General features: G+C 37.9%; 1 protein-coding gene across 1 annotated transcript in view; it reads right to left on the bottom strand.

Moving 5' to 3' along the window:
- Positions 1–1124: 1124 nt before the first annotated feature.
- LOC107717842 (1-acyl-sn-glycerol-3-phosphate acyltransferase epsilon-like) overlaps positions 1125–14007 on the bottom strand; it is a 67647-nt gene continuing 54764 nt past the window's right edge. The window contains exons 9-10 of the mRNA XM_016524722.1: positions 12634–12841; positions 1125–1403 (exon numbers count right to left, since the gene is read on the bottom strand). Of these exons, the coding sequence (XP_016380208.1) occupies positions 1125–1403; positions 12634–12841 (487 nt within the window). The remainder of the gene's footprint in view (positions 1404–12633; positions 12842–14007) is intronic.

The following is a 14007-nucleotide window of genomic DNA, read 5'->3' on the forward strand; positions in this document are numbered from 1 at the left end:
AGCTGTAAAAGAGTGGAGTAACTGAGTGAGTAACCAGTTTGACAGTCTACTTTAAAAACTGCGCCATCCGAGTGTGACTGCCATTATGTGCACCACCGAATAAGGGCCCCAACAAAATCCAAGCGCTTGGAACATTTAAGGACGTATAAGGGTGAATATGTGATTAAAGTTACAGTTTTGGATTCATAGAGGTATACAACTGCAACTAACTAATAACTGAAATTATCCACTTGAGTCTGCAGTTTTTTTTCTTATTTCTCTGTGTTCATTCTATAATTTACTTACACTAAAAAAGGGATATCTTATGTTTGTTTTAAATTTGAGAGTTTTTGTTTGTTAAAAATAAACAATTCTTTATTTGTTACTACTTTTGTATTTGTTTCACTGTATATTTTCATTGAGTAACTTGATTATAGTGTGGTTTATAAAGAGAACACCCCATAACAAATAGGGAAATTAATTTTATTTACTCGAGTAAAAGTGTACACAAACTATTTTCTTTGTGTATAGTTGACACATTTTTGGAGGCACCGAAAATATAATTTCTATAAAACATAACTTTCCAGAGATAACCCAGCCAACTCACCATCAATTGCTGAAGCCCAGGTCTTGCTGTTTTACGCGCCCTTAACAGTGTTACATGCAGAAGGAAGGTTGTCTCGACAGATGCGTTTTGACACAGGTTGGGGAGCTATGTGCGAGGGCAAACCGACTCTCGGCCCCTGGTCAAAAGAGGAAAGTCAACCGACTCATCAACTGCCTGGAAATGCTGGCAGTGTGTTGGCCCTTTGGACCTTCCTGCCAGACCTAAAGGGACACCACGTTCTAGTCCGCTCAGACAGCATGACAGTGGTGTCCTACATAATTCGCCAGGGCGGGCTCACCTCAAAGCGCCTCTTCTTCCTAGCAGAGCGCCTCTTGGATTGGGCACTCCTTAACTTGCGTTCACTGAGAGCAACGCATGTTCTGGGCATACTGAACTGAGGAGCAGACAGACTCAAAGGTCGTCCTAGGCCAAGGCATGGTTACATACCTAAAGTGCTCTCCACTCCATTCAGAGCACTTCCTCCCTCGGAGGAAGACCAGGTGTTAAAATGTATCTGCCCTGTTAGGGCTCTGAGAATTTACATTGAGCGTTCCGCCCCCTTCAGGCAGTCGGAATAACTCTTTGTATGCTTTGTTGGCCGCGCCAGAGGGCTTCCAGTCACGAAGCAGAGACTGTCCAGATGGATATTAGACGCAATTGCGCTAGCATACTCCTCCTTGGGCCTGCAATGCCCCACGGGAGTAAGAGGCCACTCCACTAGAGGCATAGCCTCATCCTGGGCGTGGTCTAGCAGTGTGTCCATTGCAGAAATCTGTGCGGCAGCCGGCTGGGCCTCGCCGTCCACCTTTGCCAGGTTCTATAATCTGGACGTTCCGGTCTTACAGGCTCGGGTCCTTTCTGCATAAGTGGGCACCAGTGTTAATTTTGACAGCAAATTTTGGTTTAGTTTTAGTCATAGTCTTTTGACTAAAATGCCATTTAGTTTTAGTCATATTTTAGTCATCTGAATTGTTTTTAGTTTTAGTCTAGTTTTAGTCGACTAAATATACGATTTTAGTCAACTAAATCTACAGTAAATTTAGTAGACTAAAATCTAATGAGTTTAGTTACAGTGCATTAAGCATTTCTCTAAAATGTCAAAACTCATATAGGTTTGATATTAAGGTTTTATCATGATAGACACTGATTTAACTGCGGTGACACACAACATGCCTTTATGTTAAAATTAAATAAAACCACTTCTCATAAAGAACATGGTCTTCTTTTTAATGAAATCACTTGTACAATAAATTGTATTGTATAGGCTAATTATGCATTCTTTATAGCAACTTGTTTACCATATTCTTCATTATTTCAAGCAGACATATTTATTTCTATAAATAAATTTAGAATAATCTTTACGGCTACTAAAGTTTTTCAGTCAAGAGCAGTACATGATTTTCTGTCTTTCTTTTGTTGCTTGATTTCCTACTGTTTACGTTCACTTAAGACATAATCAACTGTGTTTACGTGAATACTCGTCAAAACGGACAATTCAACATAATTTTGTGTGTAATTCTCTGTTCAAGTGACGCACGCGAAAGAGTACTCGCTCTCTGTGTGTGTATGCTTCAGTGTCTGCTCTCAGAAAACCGGACCAAATTGAGTTCTCTCTTGCGTTGTCAGATTTATCCATATTTTTGAACGTTTTATGCGATGTGCAGCAAGTGTATGTTAGCTTATGTCCCGCCGGTTCATATGTGTGCATCTAACCTCCGAACCACACAGCAGATTGGTTCTGAATGAATCTCTTCCCAAATCGTCCCTCCCTAACAATTTAGTCTCGTTTTTATTCGTTGACGAAAATGTCAATGGATTTACGTCATAGTTTTTGTCATTCAAAAAGAGTTTTAGTTCATTATCGTCTCGTTGTCATTGGTGAAAAAAATGTCGTTGACAAAAATTATGACGAAAATTATTCGTCAACGAAATTAACACTGGTGGGCACACACCTGCCACAGGGCAGAACCAGTTCTTTGCCTTACTTCTCGTATGCTCTTGGCCCTCCATGAGTGCCGAGGCAGTACAGAGTCTTCCTTGGAACGATTATTCAAGGCCAGGCTGACCTCGGTGAGTTTGGCCCTCTTTGCCTCCTTTCAGGCTTTCAGGGTAAGCCCTATTTAGCAGGGTTTACCCTGCTAAATACTTGGTCCCGCTTTGGTGCTTAAGGCAAGTTCAAGTATTGGTCGTTCTCCTATCATAGCACTTTATAGGATTGTACTGGTTCCCCATAGCGTCTAGCGATGCAGTACAAGTGAAGTATCGATAGGGAACATACTCGGTTACTAACGTAACCTCGGTTCCCTGAGATACTGGAACGAGTACTGCGTTACTAGCTGCACGACTCGGTGTCCTCACTTCAGTCGAAGTAACCTGAGGAACCTATGCCAGAATGACCGCTTATATACCCCGTCCACTCTGGTGGCCTTCATGGCCATAGCAGCTCTGCTGCCGAGCCATTGGTTCGGGATTTTTATTCACTGCACGAACCAATGGCCGTGCAGTTACACTGCAAAAGGCTTCAGTAATTGGAGAAAAATAAGTTTTCCCCATAGCGTCTAGTGACGCAGTACTCATTCCTGTATCTGAAGGTTATGTAAGTAAGTGAGTATGTTATAAAATAAACTGAGAATTTCACATTTAGGGATATTTCATTTTAGACCAGAAGCTTCCGAAAGAGTATTAATAATTTCAAGAGCCTTTTGCAACCTGATTTGTATTTTCTAAAAACAGGGTTGTTTCATCCGCAAGTTGTGAAATTTTAATCTCTCGGTCAAAAAATTATAACCCTTTGATGTCAGGATTATTTTGACTACTCAACGAGAGTAATTCCACAACTAACAAGAACACAAAGGGGGAGATTCCACAACCTTTCCTAACCCCCCTGTAAATAAGAAATCTGTTAGATTTATCAAATTGTAAGAGAGCCGAACTATTAATATCCTTATATATCATCTTAACCATTTTAGTAAATTTCTCTCTAAAGCCAAACAACTCTAGGGTAGAAAATAAAAATGTATGTTCAATGGTGTCGAACGCTTTGTAGAAGTCTATAAATAATATGATAGCATCCGAATTAATATGATGCACATAATCTATGAGATCTAAAATTAGCCTGATATTACATCTTATATGTCATTTAGGTATAAAATCTGTTTGAGTTTCAATAATTATTTCAGATACACTTGTTTTTAATCTTTTTACAAAAAAACAATAATATAATTTTATAATATAAATTTAGTAATGTGACTGACCTCCAGTTGTCAAGGGAGAGATCTTTTCCTGGTTTTGGTATCAGGGTAATAAGGCCTTGTTTCATAGAGGTACATAATTTTTCGTTAATAATGCATTCATTGTACATTCTAAGTAATGGTCTCTTGATAATATCCCAAAAGTGTGCATACAACTCAATAGTTAGGCCATCTGAGCCAGGGGATTTATCTTTCTTCATAGATTGCATTGCCTTGGTAAGTTCGGCTAAGGAAAGGTAATTTTCACAAACTTTGAAAAGTTTTAAACTCACTTGAAATCACTAGAGTATAAGGTTTTATTTTTTTTGTAGAAAAGATCTTGCATAATTTTCATTATAGTTTGTTTAAAAAAAAAGAATATACATGTTTTTTTTATTTAAGAGGGGTTTTTGTTTATATTGTTATCAATTTTTGAAACTGCTAAACAATTTATTTTTATATTTCTCTTTTCCAGAGCAAAAACACCTGGTATTTTTCTCTCCCATTTCCAACCATTTAGCTCTAGATCTTATAAATGCACCCTTAGCTAAATCTAAATAAATATAATCTATTTCATTTCGTAAATTAGATAAATATGTTTCCTCCTCTGTATTAAGATTTTTTTCTTGATACATTTATCAAGAAACATAAATGTATCAAGAAAAAACTTTTCTTACTGAGAAAAGCTTACTGAGCTCATTGAGAATATCTTGACGTCTTTTGGAATTAGCCACTTTAAATTCTTTACCTCTAACTTTGAATTAAAAAAAAAATTCCCATCTTTGGACATGACTCATGGATTCATCTTCCAAAATAGAATAAGCATTTTTAACAGATTCTACAAATTTATAATCCGAGAGTAATTTATTATTAAAATTCCAAAAAGCTCAAATTATTTTACATTATTTTACTCTCTGTATTTCTAATTAAAGAGATTGAGATGAACAGGCTATATGATCTGATAAAGGTGAAAAACCGATCGAAGTATCAGAGATATTATATTACATTTTCCCCTTCGATGTAAGCAAAAGCATCGACAAAGGATGCTCTCTTGCCTTCTTCTCTGGCTTTCTGAACCAAAGGTCAAGCTTTGGCCCGAGCCGCTCTTTCATCAGGTGAAATCTGTTCATCCTTTCTTTTAAATAGAGACGGGATTCATCCAGGAATTTCGAGCCTCTTGCATCCCTACATATGCATGCTGAATTGACTGATGATGCCTCTCACTCAGTTGCTGTCCTTTCTCTTGTGGGACGGCATCCACGACCTCTGGTAATTTCTCAGCAATTTTCGGGGAGATCTTGCCAAGAACTTTGATCACCAGATTCCGAGTGGTTTCTTGATCTTCCTCCATTAGTATAAATAAATGAATGGTCAGTTCTATATAACCATTAGCTTTTTCTACTTATGGGAAAGTATTTCCCCTTAGTACTTACCATACTAATGGGATGTCCCGTATAAGAACTGACCATTGTTTTTTTCTGCTAATTAGAAATGGGGTCTTTATAGCCCTCCAAAGCACCATAGTCTTATATCTCAAAAATGCTGCAGTAAAATGATTTCATATGAGGTGTGCATATAGTATGGGATGTCCCGTATAAGAACGAACCATTAGCTTTTTCTACTTATTAGAAATGGGGTCTTTAAAGCCCTCTAAAGTGTAATAATGTGTCATATCTTGAAAACGCTGCAGTAAAATTATTTCATATGAGGTGTGCATATAGTATGGGACGTCCCATATAAGAACTGACCACTGTTTTTTTTCTACTTATGAGAAATGGGGTCTTTATAGCCCTCTCTTTATAACCGGGACTTCCGGTTCCTGTCTGTCGTGCTGCTGAGTGGTTTGCGATTGTAGTTCCGTTTAGCTTCACTTTTCTGTTAAATCTCTATCTTACTCTTATCTTCTCTGTTGTTTAAAGTGATAAAATATAACTTAATTCCCCACCATATTTCTTACATTATCGATAAAACTAATCTGATTAATTTGATCGTTCGCTTTTATTCTAAAACCGCTCCTGCAGCACTCCTGCAGCGCGGTCGCATTTCATAGCCGGTTAGCTTGTCATTCGCATTTCTATTCACGTCTATTGCTGTTTTGTTTTTATTTTATTTTTTCTCGCTCCGTTTCTTTTCTCTCTCGCTCTGTTTTTTCACGAGTTCATCAAACAACAGTGGTAAGTCAGAATCATTCATCAATCACTGTGAGTAATGGCTTCTCCTGCTATTGTTGTTTGCACCGCTTGCCACATGTATAGTTTATCTCTCTCTGTCAGCAGCGAGGGATTCACATGTGATAAATGCAGGGAAATAGTTAGGCTGACAGAGAAGATTTCAGAATTAGAGACACGCATCCAAACTTTAATTGAGGACAGTAAGAATGTGAGGGCTCTAGATACGGCTTTGGATGCAACTAGCTCAGGGAGTCCTGTACATTATTCAGTTCTGGTTAGAGAGCCGTGCAGCAGGACAACTGAGGTGGCATAGTCGCGGGTCAAAACACTGCTCTTCCATTCCGATCCAAACATCAATCAGGTTCTCCCCACTCAGTAATGCACCCACTGAGAAACCTGATGAAAGCACTCTAGTTACTGGCGATTCTATGGTACGGAACGTAAAAATAGAAACACCAGCCACCATAGTTCAATGTTTACTGGGAGCCAGAGCGCCTGACATCTTGGCAAATTTAAAAGTGCCGTCTAATGCTAAAGGTAAATTCAGTAAGATTGTTGTTCACGCCGGTGTTCTGTCGATTTGTGCTACCCTGTCAGATTTTGCTACCTCCCATTAAAACAGTGGGTAGTACCCCTTACAGTAATGCAGATACATTAAATATTGTTGTTCTGCATTAAAAAAAAGGACACAATATTGATGTGCGCATGCGCAGTAAACCCTGGTAGGACAAGCTGACGGTAGGATAAAATGTCAGGACACCGGCGCTAATGATGTTCGACTTCGCCAGTCAGAGATCACTAAAAATAACATTAAAGAGGTGTATGAACTTGCAAGTACGATGTCAGACACTGTAATATGCTCTGGGCCCCTCCCTGCTTACCGTGGTGACGAGATACATAGCAGACTGTCGTCACTCAGTGGCTGGATGTCTAAGTGGTGCCCGCAGAATAACATAGGTTTCATAGACAATTGGACGAGTTTTTGGGGCAGACCTGACCTGTTGAAAAGAGATGGTCTTCATCCCTCCTGGGGTGGTGCCGCTCTTCTCTCTAGAAATATGACACATAGTCTTAGAGTTTGTACTTGACTAACTGGGGCCCAGGTCAGGAAGCAGACAGACTGGCTAAACCGACCGTCTGTTAGCCACCTCATGTCACAGAAATCAGTTAATTCTCAGCACATATAGAGAATTCTCTTTCACCTAGATATCACACTATAGATGTCCAACGTCCAAACCAATTTAAGAGTAACAATTTAATTGATCAACAAATAAAAAACTGATGTAATACAGATAAACAAATGATAAAGCTTGGCTTATGGAATATCAGGTCCCTTTCTACAAAAGCACTTTTTGTAAATGATATGATCACTGATCATAAACTAGATGTGCTCTGTTTGACAGAAACCTGGCTAAAACCAGATGATTAGATGATTACATTATTTTAAACGGGTCTACCCCCAAGATTACTGTTATAAACATGAGCCACGTCCAAAAGGTAAAGGGGGAGGTGTTGCTACAATTTATAACAATATTTTCAGTATTTCTCAGAGGGCGGGCTTCAAGTATAACTCGTTTGAAGTAATGGTGCTTCATATAACATTATCCAGAGAAACAAGTAGTCTTGTTCAAACTTCCTATAGCTAAAACTGTAAATTCTACTCCTTGTAGTATGGTAGAATAATCACTTCTACCACAAAAGACTGTTTTGTAAGTAATCTTCCTGATTTATTAAATACCTGCGGTTATGTTTGTTTTCTTCTAAAAGAGACGAAAAGTAAAGCATCAACAGGTGTTGACATTTCCCAACAGCACAGCAGTAATGACTATGAACTACTTTACTTCCAAGATCGATACTATTAGAGATAAAATTGTAACCATGCAGCCGTCAGCTATAGATCCCCTGAGGAACAATTCCACTCATTCTCTACTATAGGAGAGGAAGAATTGTATAAACTTGTTAAATCATCTAAACCAACAACATGTATGTTAGACCCTATCCCATCTAAGCTACTAAAATAGGTGCTTCTAGAAGTCATAGATTCTCTTCTGAATATTATTAATTCATCATTGTTATTAGGATATGTCCCAAAAACCTTCAAACTGGCTGTTATTAAACCTCTCATCAAAAAACCACAACTTGACCCCAAAGAACTAGCTAATTACAGACCGATCTCGAATCTCCCTTTTCTGTCCAAGATACTAGAAAAGGTAGTATCCTCACAATTATATTCCTTCTTAGAGAAAAATGGTATCTGTGAGGATTTCCAGTCAGGATTTAGACCGTATCATAGTACCGAGACTGCTCTCATTAGAGTTACAAATGACCTGCTCTTATCCAACCGGAACCGGGAACACTTCCCATAACACCCGATGTACTTGCTACATCGTTAGAAGAATGGCATTTACGCTAATATTAGTCTGTTTCTTTCTTATTCCGAGGTCACCGTAGCCACCAGATCCAGTCTGTATCCAGATCAGATGGTCACTGCAGTCACCCGGATCCAGTACTTATCCAGCCCAGATGGAGCACCTAGAGATGACCTCGACAGCCCTGAATGTCAGCGGAGATCAGGACAACTAGATGAACCCCAGAGACAGATCCCCAGTAAAGACCTTGTCTCCTAGACAGCCATCGGGACAAGACCACAGGAACCAGATTAGTCCTCTGCACAATGTGACTTTACTGCAGCCTGGAGTTGAACTGCTGGTTTCGTCTGGCCAGAGGAGAACTGGCCCCCGACTGAGCCTAGTTTCTCCCAAGGTTTTTTTGTCCATTCTGTCACTGATGGAGTTTTGGTTCCTTGCCGTTGTCGCCTCTGGCTTGCTTATTTGGGGACACTTAATTGCCAGCGATATCGTTGACTTGATTGCACAGATACTATTTAAACTGAACTGAGCTGGATGATGACATCACTGTCATGATGAACTGCCTTTAACTGAAAATTGAGTGTTTACTATTGTCATTTTGCATTATTGACACACTATTTTCCTATTTAATGCTGTAAAGTTGCTTTGACACAATCTGTATTGTTAAAAGCGCTATATTCGATTTAGTCAAGTCACCTTTATTTATAATTTCCCATATCTCTTTTTCTACGAATCCTGCTAAGATTTGAAAGGTAGAAAAATACAGTAACACACAGCCGTCAAAACACCAATAAAAAACACGCATATTAAAGCAAAAATACAAAAAAGAAATTGAGAAATGTCATCTTGTTATATTGTATCTCAATTCTGGGCATCTAAATGAAAAGCGCTCTGAAAGCGCGTTCTCTCTGTGTGTTCCTGCAATTACGGTAATTATTGTACTATGCGTGCACACCAATTTCAAGCGCCGCTGGCTTGACCGTGTTTTTCTGAACTGTAGCTGGCTTGACCGCAGTCGCTGAAGCTAGATGTGATACAGTTGTGATAGTCTTTTCAACTAGCTAGCTACCAACCTCACAGTTGTTGTTTTTTTGTTAATTATTAATTATTTGGCTAGTTCTACGACAGGAATATAACAAATGCACACAAGGAATTACCAAGACCTGCACATGACATGCGGACAAAAAATATATATATTTATTGTGGCCACAAATTAAGTTCCCTCGTTTTAATGAAATGGTCCCCCTCGGCGGGCCCCCAATTAGCCCGGGCTCATATGCACACCCTGCATATCCAGACGCTACACCCCTGGTAATCCTTGAATCATTGTCCACTGTGCTCAGGTCTTGTCAAAGTTGTACCTGCAGACACGATTACTGGACAAATGAAACTCATACTTACATTAGGCAGTCGTGGCCAAATGGTTAGAGAGTCGGACTTGTAACCCGAAGTTTGTGGGTTTGAGTCTCAGGTCCGGCAGGAATTGTAGGTAGGGGGAATGAATAACCAGCACTCTCTTCCAGCCTCAATACCACGACTGAGGTGAGACCCTTGAGCAAGGCACTGAACTCCCAACTGCTGGCTGCCCACTGCTCCGGGTGTGTGTTCACACTTGGATGGGTTGAATGCAGAGCACAAATTCTGAGTATGGGTCGCCACACGTCACTTCACATTTCACATACTTGACATTGACCCTGTCTATCCAACGGTTTGTGGAGGAACTTGGACAGTGTTTCATCTTCCCTGGGGGATAGGGTAAAATCACCCATAGCATATTTAATGCTTCTCTCAGGAGTTTTAGGTGATGACGCCATTGATATAAAATATTTTTATGTTTTGTAAATCACAAAATGGCCATTTGACTAAATGGCTATTTAAAGAATACTGTATGTGCAAGTCTTTAAAAGAAAGTTTGTTGCAGTTGAAATACTTTGCATAGTCTCACATAGATTGGTGACTTAAGAATCATTATACATAGTATATAATAAAACAGAGTATCAAATCTCAAACGATGCACTTATGCCGAAAATATGTTCTTCTAATTATGTTATTATAAATGCAATGCAATGCAATTTAAGAACATTTCTGACTTTAGAAAAATCATGGATGGATCTGACTGTGACAAAAAGGTCTCTGATTACATGTAAATGTTTGACTTTAGTTTAACTATTTTAAAGTATGTGCAGCTTTTGGCTAACTACAGTTTAACTACAGTTTCAACATAGCTTCCCCAACACTTTTTTGACTGATCAATTTCCAAGGCTTTTCCAGATTTTCAATGATTGTGGGAACCATACTGTGATCGGTGATTTTGTGCTTGATACTATTTAGGGGTTAAAGTTTTGGGTTATGAACTTATACTGAAGGCATTTGTGCTATTGCCTCATTTTCTTTTGAAATTCCCATACTCTCCAAATGTTCAAATACATTTCCCATCAGAATATATATATATATATATATTTTTTTTTACTTTTTATGGACTTCAATGACAATCACATTATAAATTATGGGTAAGTGCAATCAACTGTGTCAACAAATCTTTTTAATGTGGGAGCTTACACTGACCTTTCTATCTAAAGTGACCCAGAAGCTTCAGTAGAGTGAGTCCTGTTGAAGCTCTGGCAATGTCTATGGCCTTCCAAAGCTCTAAACATCTCCAGTAGCACTTAATGAAATTGTTTTTTGGTTTATGTCAAGTAATACAATGAATCAATTGTATTTCACTTAAATTAAATAATAAATATATATACTACTAATAAAAGCAACTATATTTAAAGGACAATTTTATGGCATGAGCAAGTTGAGATCATTTGTACATTTTAAAACATCCAGCGAACTGAGACTCCACGACAAATGTCTCAGATTTCTTATGTTGACCAAATTATTGCTCTAGATTAAGTCCTAAAAACACATGGAAAATGGGTTGTGTCAAAGAAATAAAGTCATATAAGTTTGGAATAACAGAGTTAAAAAAAACAAATTTTTTTTTATTTTTGACTGAACAATCTTTAATACCCCTGCAACCAGCAAGTTTGGCAGCTATCTGTGAAATATTTAGCAACTGTGCAAACGCTTACAATAAAAAGCCCATATCTGACAGACTTTTTAGATCTTAGCATCAAATCAAATAAAAATATAAAAAAATACAAATCAAAACCCATACAATCAAAACCCAATGCATAACAACAAAAATCACCTGCATTGCATAATGGAAATCAGCATAAAATAATAAAATACTCCAAATATTCTGAAGAACATCAGGATGATGAAATACGGACCCTGTAAACATAACTGATGTTAGAAACCATTCACAATATTCAGAACCACACACACTGGAACCACTACATACTGGAAATTTAAACACATGGTTCCACAAGGCCAATAATATGGTTAAATGACAAATGTTTCAAGACTGCTATGGGTATACTAAACCTTAATACCAAACATTGTCTCTGTGCTACATATTGTTATCCATTTGTGCATTTCAGATTACAATTGAGCTCAGATCGTATGGAAACCCTCACATTGGGTCTACATCGCAAGTGAATGATGACATGAAACAAAACTGAAACATTCCTATTATAAATCTACATATCTGTCTACAGTGCTGCAAGCGTATTATGCTGACAACTGGAACATTTTAGTTTTTTGCGTCTCATACTTGTTTGCAGTGCAGACACAGTGTTACTGTTTATCTCCTGCCAGTTAAGAGTATAAAATAAAACAAATGAAAAAATTTGACCCTGGACCACAAAACCAGTCTTAAGTTGCTGGGGTATATTTGTAGCAATAGCCAAAAATACATTGTATGGGTCAAAATTATTGATTTTTCTTTTATGCCAAAAATCATTAGTATATTAAGTAAAGATCATGTTCCATGAAGATATTTGGTAAATTTCCTACTGTAAATATATCAAAACGTAATTTTTGATTAGTAATATGCATTGCTAAGAACTTCATTTGGACAACTTTAAAGGCAATTTTTTTTTGCACACTCAGATGCCAGATTTTCAAAAAGTTGTATCTCGGTCCTATCCTAACAAACCATACATCAATGTATTTATTCAGCTTTCAGATGATGTATAAATATCAATTTTGAAAAATTGACCCTTAAGACTGGTTTTGTGGTCCAGGGTCACTAATAGTAAATAATCCTCTTGGCTAGTAATATACTATGAGCCAAAAAGAAACTATGGTGAGAAATGAAGAATCCAATGATGAAACCAAAGTGTCTGTGTTGATATGAGTGGTCAGAATGGTTCCCCCCCCCCCCTTACCCACACCCATCCAATCAGAGTCCCATAGAGCCAGGTATTGAGATATAGTTTTCTACCTGACTCTGTTAACAGCATTGGCAAAGTGAGGCCACCCAAAATCAGCAGAGAAGGCAATGTCTTTGTAAGACTAAGATGTGACTTTTGGCTTTCTCCAGGGAACCTGCACTTTTTCTCAGGGTCTTCAGAATCATAGAAAGCAGTCAGAAGCCTAAACCGAGAGAATGACATATTTTGAAAACATGTTTTGAACTTGCAAATAAATCACCATTTTAAAATAATCCAGCATTTCCAGTAAGTTTTTCATGATCATGGGAACCCTGCAGTGATCAGTGAATTTGTAAACATACCATAACCAAAATAAGTATATGTAGGGTAACACTTTTTTTTTTTACAGTGTCCTTGTTACACTTTACATGTAAGCCTTACATGCAACTAACCCTAAACTAAACCCTCATCCTAACCATATACAGGTGCATCTCAATAAATTAGAATGTCGTGGAAAAGTTCATTTATTTCAGTAATTCAACTCAAATTGTGAAACTCGTGTATTAAATAAATTCAATGCACACAGACTGAAGTAGTTTAAGTCTTTGGTTCTTTTAATTGTGATGATTTTGGCTCACATTTAACAAAAACCCACCAACTCACTATCTCAACAAATTAGAATACTCCATAAGACCATATTTAATCTGTATCTATCTGTATTTATGTTCTACTGTTAGTGTTATCTGTATGCACCAAGGGTCTGAGAGTAACGCAATTTCAATTCTCTGTGTGTATGTGCTGTAAATGTGGAAGAATTGACAATAAAGCAGACTTGACTTGACTGGAATTGTTGGCCTTCTGGAAAGTATGTTCATTTACTGTACATGTACTCAATACTTGGTAGGGGCTCCTTTTGCTTTAATTACTGCCTCAATTCGGCGTGGCATGGAGGTGATCAGTTTGTGGCAATTTACTGTGTGGGGACGTGTTTGGTCTCGTTCTGTATCCGTATCTTGTCAGTGTCTGCACTTGCTTGGCCATTTGTTGTGAAAAAATAAGGAAAGTGTGTCCAGCTGAATTAATTTAGTATTTTGTTAGACGGGTATAAAAAAGCTTAGTTTACCGCGGCAGCCGTCGCATGACGGCCTCCTCCTGTGAAGACCGAAGAGTGTAAAGACCATCGACTCTATCGTGCAGGGACACCGGCAAAGGATAAGTATCGCTTTTTATTTCTCCTCTTTCCTACTACTTGTTTCACTTCTGTTTCAGCATGTAAGTTTGGCAGTGTTATTTTTTAGGATTACTGATAAACTACTGTCGTTTGATTTGTATTATTTGTATTTGTTATTTATTTTAATTTTAGTTAAATTATGTCTGAATTTATTATGT

This window comes from Sinocyclocheilus rhinocerous, unplaced genomic scaffold, assembly GCF_001515625.1.
Source record: "Sinocyclocheilus rhinocerous isolate Xijiao unplaced genomic scaffold, SAMN03320098_v1.1 scaffold780, whole genome shotgun sequence".
NCBI classification, from domain to species: Eukaryota; Metazoa; Chordata; class Actinopteri; order Cypriniformes; family Cyprinidae; genus Sinocyclocheilus; species Sinocyclocheilus rhinocerous.